The sequence below is a fragment of the Microtus ochrogaster genome, linkage group LG1 (assembly GCF_000317375.1).
Source record: "Microtus ochrogaster isolate Prairie Vole_2 linkage group LG1, MicOch1.0, whole genome shotgun sequence".
NCBI lineage: Eukaryota > Metazoa > Chordata > Mammalia > Rodentia > Cricetidae > Microtus > Microtus ochrogaster.
In genome coordinates, this window is record NC_022027.1 from 12,793,209 (window position 1) to 12,803,851 (window position 10,643).

At 39.3% G+C, this 10,643-nt stretch overlaps 1 protein-coding gene across 3 annotated transcripts in view; it reads left to right on the forward strand.

The window, feature by feature from the left end:
* Window positions 1-10,643, forward strand: part of Tbc1d19 (TBC1 domain family member 19) — a 115,667-nt gene that overhangs the window by 98,293 nt on the left and 6,731 nt on the right. For all 3 annotated transcript variants that reach the window (XM_005359235.3, XM_026785129.1, XM_026785130.1), the window contains 2 exons: window positions 5,256-5,371; window positions 9,817-9,887. In XM_005359235.3, coding sequence (XP_005359292.2) covers window positions 5,256-5,371; window positions 9,817-9,887 — 187 coding nt within the window. The remainder of the gene's footprint in view (window positions 1-5,255; window positions 5,372-9,816; window positions 9,888-10,643) is intronic.

The window sequence follows — 10,643 nt, forward strand, 5'->3', positions numbered from 1 at the left end:
GCTTGTGGAGATCAGAGGACAATTTGCATCAGTCAGTTCTCTTGTTGGAGTTGGTCCTGGGGATAGGGCTCAGTGCATCCCTGCCCTGCCTCCTTTTGTTGATTATTCTGCCTGGGGATTTATTAACTTTAGCCATCTTTGAAAGAATGAATTTTATGTCCTGATGTCCTGTTAAGTTTTCTCTTGTTTTACAGTTTCAGTGACTCTCATTTCTGCTCTTTCATTCTTTTTACCTTTATACTTTCTTTGGGTTTATTTTACTCTTATTTATGGTACCTCTCCTTCTCGATACAACCATTATTGTTAAAGATTTCTCTCAGAGTCAATTTTACCTCATCCCAGTAAACTTATATGATATCATCTCATTCAATTAAAAAGGTTTGATTTTCCTTTGTGATTTCCTATTTGACCATCAAGTATATTAAAAACAGTAATGTTTAAGGAGAAATCATTCACGCTCCTATTAGACCCTTACTGACCAGCTTTCATATTGCTAGAAAGTACTATACATAAATAATCATCAGTCTCACCCAGCTATGAACTCTGAGAGATATACCCACTGGTACAATAGTGGCACAAAAGTTATAGGAGTAACCAACCCATTCTTATTGAATTTAAGGCCTACTCCATGAGATATAGTCCATACCTGAAACTGCTAGCAGCTCCAAGAACCAGAGATAGACCTAACTAACTGTTAACAAGTCTAGGAACTAGATAGATAATAGTCCCTAGAGAAAACTTACTACTATTATTCTACTAAATGAATGTAGCAATTAAATGATTCCTAATGATATATTGATATCCCCATAAATCAGTGCATCCCTCATCTCTCATCAGAGAAGCTTCTTATAGGAAATGGCAATTAACACAGAGACCCACAATTGAACAATGTTCTGAGAATGACATGCTCTGGAGCACTCAGCCATTACTGGGATGTCTTCATCAAGGTTCAGGGAACTATGTGAAAAGGAGGTGGAAAGATTATAATAGCCAAGGAAACAGTGTCTTCCAGATACTACATGGCTGATACACATATGAACTCACAGTGACTGTTGACAGCATGTACAAGAGAAGGGGAAGAGGCCCCAAAGTCCTACCTCTAACCAAGAAGCTATTTACAGTTGATACCTGCTGAAAGGGAAAATCGGTCTTCTTCAGTGTAATGGCACTGGATATATCAACCATACTTCAAGATGGGCCTCATGCCCAGAAGTAGTTGACCAACCCAAAACAGACCCTATGGGTTTTATTGTTGTTTTGTGAGTTTTGTAGTTGTTTTGTCTTTTTTTGTGTGTGTCTGTATAAAGTTTTTATGGCCCCACAAACCGCCCCACCGATGCAATAATCCAAATCAGACCATGTTAATGGATGCCCTCTCTGGTGGCCCTCCAGGAAAACATGGGGGGGGGGGACCAGAAGGACCACATGCTTTTTCTCTGGGGGCAGTTTAAATAGCCTGTGGGAGTGATCTTGACCTTCCCTGGGGAGGGATCACCGTTTGGTAGGCTTTTTCAGAGGTGGAGTGTGGAGTGTGCCAACTCCCAGGGGAGGGGCCTTAGAATGGAAAGTTCCACTCAAACATTTTAGAATGGATGCCAGGGGCTGGAGTGAAGCCCCACCTAAACATTTTGGTTTGGGGTTTGATGGGGTTTTTAAGACAGCAAAAGAACAGGAGTTATGTGAATAGGGAGGGAGAAGGATATGAAAAACATTTTATTAAATAATTCAAAATTGAGCTGGGTATGGTGGCATATTCCTTTAATTCCAGTACTTGGGAGGCAGAGGTAGAAAGATTTCTATGAGTTTGAGGCCAGCCTAGTCTACATAGTGAGTTCTAGGACAGCCAGGACAATGAGACACCCTGCCTTAATCCCTATCCCATAATTTTTAATGTGATATTATTTAATGTGATATTACTTTCCAAATATTGGAAATGTTGGAGTTTTTTTCCACTATTGCAATCTATTTATAGTCTATTGTTAGTCAGCACATTTCATATTACTTCAGAGCTTTGAATTTTTTTAGATTTATTTTTGACTTAAATATAATCAATCAAGACAAATGTTGCATATCCACTGAAAAGAATTTATGTTCTTGGAGCAAGGAAATGGTTCTGTGTTAAAAATATTTGATATACAAGCCTGACAACCCAACCTCCCAGCCCCAGGGCCTACATAAAAAGCTAAATGTGATAGCTTACATCTGCAATCCCAGCACTGCTGTGGCAGCATGGGAGGCAGAAACAGAAGGCGGTACCAGACATCTTCAGACAAGCCACTCAGCTGAAGTATACAGCACAGCATTGAGAAACAGCCTGAGACCCTGCCTCAGAATGAAAGACAAGAGCCAGCTCCTAAAACTTGTTCTGTAACCATCACACACACACACACACACACACAGACACAGACACACACACACAGGATTTGTGTCCCATAAATACTTGGCATAAGTCTATAAATGTCAATAAATTTAACACATGTTGGAGCGCCTTTTTTCTATTTTTATTCAGCTCTTTTGTTCTTAATTATTGAGCAATATTAGTCTCTATACAATTGTAGATGTCTTCTTCCTTCATTATTATATATAATTTAAATATATGTTTTAAGGAGATTTGGCCCAATTATTGTCCTTAATTATTGACCATAAATCTATTATACTAGATACCAGTATAGCCATGGTAGGTTTCTTTTAATTGCATGGTGTTTTCTATTTTTAACTTAATATATCAATTACCAATGCTTTTAATTTTCAAGTGCATTTCTTATCAAAGTATAGTTGATTCTTCCCATATAGTAATCTGTCTTCTAACTGGTATGTTTATTCCACTTATTACTTAACATAATTGATATTATTTTATTGAAATCTATCTTTCTAGAATTTTCTGTTTCCTATGCTCTTTCTTTTCATTTACTTCTGGCTACTTTAAAAAAACTGACCTGTTTTTATTCCAGTTTATTCACACCATTCATTTTTTATTTACCCTGTTGATGAATGATCTTTGTTAGGTGTTGGTGACCAGCTTCAACAAAAATACTACTTACCAGGGTAGGGGTATGGGAATTGGAAAAATAGTAAAGAGAGTAAAGATGCAAGTGAAAATAATAAAACAGAGACATAGGACAGTGTCCAGAGGAAGATTCAGTGAATACTGAAATCCTGCATTTAATTTTCCATACACTTTTATACCCCAATACAAAAGGGGGAAGAAGGCAACAAACGACTTCTTTAATACAATACAAAGGACTTGAACAGTTCTTTGCTTCAATACCTTGAGATATCAAGTCATTAACATTCTGTTGTTTAGACAGTGAACCCACCCTAGACCAAATATCCACCAAATAGCCACTCCCAAGGTCAAACCTCCTGTTTCAAAAGAAGGAGCAGAAGTATTCTTGCACATCCTGGCCATTTGTCAGGGTGGAGTGGATCTCCCCGTATGGGCCATCTCAAAGTCAAAAGAACCAAGTATCCACATCCTGGGTCAGGAACTGTAGCCCTGGTTGTTGTCAACAATTTTGTGCATCCTCAGACTCTCTGACCTTCAGACAAGGTGGAAACAGGCTCGCATTTTTGGGCCTCCACAGGTAGGTGCGTCCTGTTCCATAGCATTTTATTAGTAAATGTTTATATTCCACTTTTAAAAAACTTATAAGCTTGGGTGTCTGAACAGCTTGAAATTCTACTGAACATTTCAAGAAGGATTATTTTAATCCTTCTTTCTGTGGTTGCTATCAAAACTCAAATCTTTACCTTTCAGCAACTTGATTGCAATATATTTAGACTTGGATTTTTCTGAGTTTATGCTGTTGGGGTCTGTTGATCATCGTATGAATGTGTATCTGTTGTCATGCTGTGGGACTTTTTGCTTAGCTGCCGTCTCCCAGTGTCTGTGCACCACACTCACTCTGCTCCTCTTCTGGCTGCAGTGACATCAGGTCCATGCTTCCAATTTTGCTCTCCCACCCCACCGAGGTGCTTGAAACGCTCTACGTGCTTTTTATTTATGTGTCTCTTTTAATTTTTGTTACTTGATTTTCCAATGATTTTTTTCTGTGGTTGAGACTAGAGACTTCTTTAGATCATATTTCTATGGATATATGCTCATCCGAGTTTTTCCTTGCTCATTTAAGTCTATGAGACTTACTCAGTAACTTGGAGATTGTATCATTATGTTTCATCTTTTTCAAATAATTATTGTACTATTCAATTCTACAATTTTCATCTTGTCATTCTTCATATAAAACTCATGGAACTGTATACCTGCAAGGGTAGATTCTGCTATGCTAAATTACCCCCAATGAGTTTGTGCTTTTAAAGTCATTGTTGTGTTGTCTATATGAAGAGAAATACTGTTTCTTCCCCAAGAAACTGAGAATTTGAGTAAAATGAAAATGATTTAATATAATTATTTAGATGTATTTCTCAATATTAAAATATTTATGGACAAAGTTTTTGTTTGATTTTAAACCAATCAAAAGGCTTAATTTATAAATACCACTGACCAATACTTAATCATATTAAACTCTAGAATAATTCCACAAAGAATTTGATTGTGACCTCTCAGGTACAGTCAAGTGACTTTTAGATGCTCATAGACAATACAGAAATGTGAGAGATTTGTTTATCTCTTATGACGGTAAAACCAAAGGGCTCATTTTGTGATTCTGGGGAAAAACTGTTATTGTAATATAAATAAATGCTCTATAAAAGTGGGATTTCATATATCTTTGAACTTTTTGTAGCAAAATAAATTCAATTGAATTTGTTTTTATGACTTCCTCATTAATATGAAGGGTTTGAAATAAGAATCCTAAGGTATTTATTGCTTTAAACCACTTTCTTCCATATTTCCTACTTGTTGCTTTTCTTTACTTTATCCACCTCGTGTAGCAGTTTGGCTGAGATGTGCAGGTAGAACTTACTGAGCTGAAAAATATAAAAGCGGTGAATGTCTTTTTAAAAGTATTCAAAACAACAATCTAAAATGTCATGGCTTGCCAAATTAAGATACAACTGTTGATCAGTGTAAGATGTTTATAAACATGAACTCCATCGTACACAGTTCCTCCTCTTAGTAGTTCAGGGACCTCAGATTGAAGACCCATCTGCTTGCCAGTGACCTTTTTCAGCTTTTAGGAAATAAGGAGTCTTGAAATATTTATAATAAAAATAGAATTGGTTTGATTCTTCTAATATTGCCTTTTCTGAGGAGGGGATCTAACGGCACAATTAATTCTTAATTTTCTTGCCCACAGACTTCGTATATCATTTAAGTGGATGGTTCGAGCTTTTTCTGGATACTTAGCTACAGATCAACTCTTGCTTTTGTGGGATAGAATCCTAGGATACAACTCTCTGGAAATTCTTGCTGGTAAGAGTGAATGCTTGTTTGTGAAACCCATGCTGTTTCTACATGAAGCCCCTTTCCTACCGTCATTAGGGAAGGGTCTGTGTTCATCACTGAACATTTAATAGCTTGAGCAGGCCTAGAAGACAGGTTCTGCAGTTCTGTGCTTTGATGCACCCACCTAACTTCCCTACTCCACTTGAGTCCTGGTCTCTGTGGGGTTTGTGCAGCAGATATACTTGCCTTATGCTCTAACCCCCAGCTTCAGAACATTCTGTCCCGTGCCCCTTCTCAGAGGCTGAGCCCCCTGCATATCTCAAGGCATGCCTCTTCTGGACTGCAGTTTATTCTACATTCCAAACCTTTTCATTTTTGCTCGTAGTTTCTGGCTTCTACCCTGGTGCCAAAATTTCTTCTCTTAGGTATTCTCTCTTTAAACAGTGGGGAGGGGCACTTCTTCTTTTGCTCAAGGAAGCCATAGATTCATCCATTGCTAATGATTAAGCAGTTTATACAACAGATGTAAACTAATCAGACTGCAACGTTCACGTACAGATTCCTTATGTGGTCTGCACCCTAGTGCACAGCTGACTCAGTTCTTTGTCACTAGGATTACTAGAAAATTCAAGTAACAACTAGGATATTTTTGCAACAATATATGGGGTACTGAAAACCTGGCCATGTTTTGTTTGCTTCCTGCCTTTACTGTTAAAATCCCCTCTCTGAGATATTGTAGCAGTAAGAAAAATAATGTGTCAAGAATATTCTCTGGGCACCATATTAACATTTTCTGGAATGCCCGAGTCTCGTAGTATTTGGGTGACATTTGGAAAGGTGAAATTAGAATAACTATAAAGTACATGAAGATAAATGTCACTTCAGGTGCAGTCAGCCTGACATTGATTGATGCTTTAACAACTCCCAGCATCCTTCTGTCATTTTTCTTAACGCTCATATAAACTTGTTAGGGAAGAATGGTTTACCCTCATCATTTTAGCTAAAGGACAGTGGCAGATCATCTAGGAAGGCAGGAATGTCAGCATCCCATATCTTTTCAGACATTTCTGACCAAGCGCCCTTATCTTCTGTTCTATGCTTAAGTGCTAGGTAATCCTGCCCTTTCAGAGGGCCCATTTGTTTACAGTTATGGCTAACATGTGCCCCTTATAGGGCCTTTGAGATGGCTCAGTGGGTAAAGTTACCTACTGCCAAGTCTGACAACCTAAGTTAAATCCCCCAGACATACATGGCAGAAGGAGAGGATCACTAGTTGTCTTCTGACTTTTACACACATAGCACAGCTTCCATATGTACACTGTGGCACTCAGACCCACACACATACATATGTGAACACACACACAAAATGAATAACATAACTTAAAATTTAAAGTGTCCCTTTTTTTCTTTTTGAAGACATTATTTGTGTGTGTGGGGGGGGGGGTACCCACAGACACCAGAAGAGGGCATCTAATCTCACAAAGCTAGAATTGCAGGCAGTTGTGAGCCACTCTGTTTGGGTGTTCGGAACTGAGCTCAGGTTATATTAAAGAGCAGCAAGTGCTCTTTCTTAACCAGTGAGCCATCTCTACAGCGCCAAATATGCCCCTTTCAAACCAAGATGCTTTCATGTTTTCCTGCTTCCAATCCCCATCTCTCCCTGGAGTCTTCTATTTTGCAGACTAAGCAGTCTGGTTTTCTGCCACCATTTCACAAAGGTCTGGATTGTAGACCTCACCAGGCTACTCTCTTTGGGTATCCCCAGACTTTGAAGAGCATGCTCCTCATTTTCTGGTCATTCCAGAGAAGATAGTGGGTGAGCACAGTATGAGAAATGCTTTCTCGGAGAGTAACTGAGTAGCATGAGCTTTGCCACCTGGAAAGTGGAAATGTTTTCCCATGAAGGAAGCTTTGATTTAGAAAACTTTCAAGGACTCTTCAGATTCCAGGTCTGCGGTTTTGTCCCTCATCACTGCCTTAGCTTAGAGAAAGGGAGAGAGAAGAGAGAAGTATGTGGAATACTGGGTTTGCTTTCTACCAGGTACTCTGTTAGTTCATGCATGAATTAAAACCAGACTGGCAGAGACAGAAACTGATCCATGTATTGCATCCATGCACTTGCCTGAATGCTCTCAAAGCTTACAAGATTTTTAGAACATCTACAGATAAAACTTGAGTGCTGGAGCTCCCAACCTTGGAATTCATGGAAAAGTCTATAATAATAGATCACTTCATGAAGAGATACACAGATTTCTATCAATTATGTCATATAATTTTGATACAGTTATTTAAGAGCCACCTTTTAACATCAAATATGTTATTATAGAGTCTTAAGAAATCTTTTTATAAATATATCTGTCCTTAATTATGACTGGCAGACCACTAAAGAAGAGCTGAAGACAGAGGCATCTTGATGTCATGATAGAGTTTATTAAGATTAAAATAGTGAAAATAGTTGTGAAAACCTACAGTGAACACAGCCGTTTCCACATTTCATATGCAGCATGGCTTCAGTTAAGGATGCCCCAAAGTATAGCTCCTCTCTCCATGGCAAACTGTTCCGTACAGAGGGGCTGGACAAGCTCAACATGAAGCAAACAGAAAGGCACTTGTGTGATGTGACACCAAGATAAATAAAGGCTTTACACTCCCATTTGGATGCTGAGTTCAGTCAGTGGACTTCTCTACCTTCGGACACACAGCTGGCCACCATCTAGAACTCTTTCCTGCTGCAGCAAATATTTGGACATCCTGTCAAACTTTCACAGCTGCTCAACTATATACAGAAATGAAAGTGGGAGTCATATTTCTTAGTCTCTAAAGTGTTTCCACTGTCCAAAAATGATTCTAGATAGTGGAAAGCAGTAAACAATTGTTAGCCTACAGAAATGGATTTAATACTCTTGTAAACATCATGTTCCATGACTTTACATTCCTTTTTAACTCTTTTCAGCTAAAGAGAAAGAACGCCCTTTGATCCAGATCTCTTAATCCCTTTTTCATGTTTAATAGTTCCCGCTGATTCATTTTAATTTATCTTCAGATTATCCCCGAGTTTTCTGCAGGGTTTTCTTTTCTATCTCATTATAATGCTCTTGCCAGACATCCCAAAAGTCTCTCATCTGCACTCAAAATGCCTGAGCTCCCCTGCTTGCACTGCTCCTTTCCTGGGGTGAGTTGGAGACCTGGACAGCAAGAGTCTGATTCCACTCCTCAAGCACAGCCTTCCTGTCAGGGCCCTGGACCACCACGGGCCACGTCTGGAGTCTTCTGGGGCACAGCAATGCTGACCCTCCCTAAGAGAGCACAGTCTCTGATGTCAGGGCCGAGTCCTACTCCTTGCCTTTGAACTCAATAGGGAAATCATGCAAGGGTCCCATGCACAAGACTTAGAACCAGGCTTAAGTATCAGCTCTGTTTCTCCCTGTGACCAGAAAGGACAGCCAGCTCACCATGCCTCAGTTCCTACACTAGCAAAATGAACCAGATGATAGTACTTAATTCTCAGTGGATGGCGTGAAAATTAACTGCCATGGTTTTTCTCATAGTAAAATCATATAAAAAGGTTTGTGTTGGCTATGCAATGAACCCGAGAACCAGCCTTCCAAATCATGTTTACCTCCTGCTTCAGTGCTTGAAGGGTAGGGAGTGCACTACCAGCTAAGGCCACGAGGAAAAATGGTAGAGTCAGGGGCAATTCTATTTTCTCACCAGGGTTGCCCGTCTGGTAAATGGGTCCTCACTGGCTGGGAGTTTCGTGGTCACTCCTATATTGATAGAGCGCATGCTTGTTAACAGAAACAGATGGTCCCAATATTTCTACTTAATGTCTGTTACTAAATTCAAATTGTCTATATGCTTTTGAATTTTCAACTTATTTTTCTTGTAGCTAACAAAGTAAATACTAAGATTAGCCTTACAACAGCCCTCTGTGTAGAACTAGCCATTTAGATAGCGCTATGAAAGTCAATAATGAGTACATAAAGATATAAATATAACAAGATATTATAAGTCACTTTTAAACAGTTTTACACCCATGTTTATATTGGGACACCTCCATCAAACACATGAGTTTTTAAAATTTAACTTCATGTGACTTTCTGAGGCTTCTCAATTTCATATACTAGAAATATCTGTGTCGAAATGAACTGACTTGAAAGACCACCCTTAGAGCGCCATTCACTTCAACAGTTACGGTGCTAGTTGCTGGTGTGAAGGAAATCGTTTGTTTATAAATGACTTTTTGAGACCACCCAATTTTCCTTCCCCCAAACTATGGGACTCACTCTGTGAAGTGGCTCGGCGCTGTTCTCTAGAATAGATGTCCCACTTACAACGGTTCCTTAGGGCAGAGGGCAGGGGAACAGCTGCACTGCACGCTCCTTCTGCTTTGTGTGGTGGCTGTGGGCAGAGCATGTGTGTCCGGGCTGCTGAGGAGGCCAGCAGTTGAAATAGTGCGCATTCTTTTCCAGTGCTGGCAGCTGCCGTGTTTGCTTTCCGAGCAGTGAACCTGATGGAGGTGACATCACTGGCTGCAGCTGAAGTAAGGATAAGTTTCACTGCCATGGGATGGAAATAGCTCCCGAGAGGCCGCCAGGCCATCGCTCTAGTGTCTGGTGCACAGGACATGCACTTCTTGTAGCTGAATTTTGTAACTCGGGTAAAACCTATAAATTCTGAGTTAAGTATTATTAAGTGCTCAAATTTCCCTAATCACTTGAAAACAACCTTCTTATGAGGGGTCATAAACAAGATTCTTTCAGGAAACCATTATAACCGTTATGGAAAACCAAAGACCTAGTGGTTTTAATGGGAACCTATGGTACACTTTCTTTGCCCATGTGTTACAAACAAGAATACTAACTGAAAGAATTAAATAGTATGTGTTTGAAGGAAGTTCTCACCATCCAAACTTTGGGTTCTTTTCAGTGGTGAATTAATGATTTAAAGCTGGTTTTCTTCTCTCCTTCCTTTCTTTCCTGTCATCTGTGTATTTTTGTCCATTTCAGAATTCAGTCATGATTCTTACTGATACTCCACCATATTTTCTGTTTGTGCCTTTTTCCCCCTTGACAATCACTTTAATTTATGATGGATTTTCAGATCCTTCCACTTTATTTCTCTGTCTCTTGATAAAATCCTCTTTCCCATTAATCAATACCCATGCTTCTTACTCCCCTCCCCCACCGTGTATGTGTGATCTTTGGGGTTTAATTAGGGTTGCTTTCCTGAGCTTAGGTATAAGATTATTTACTGAAGCATGGTCAACTTATCAGCTACTACACCACTGAGAATATGA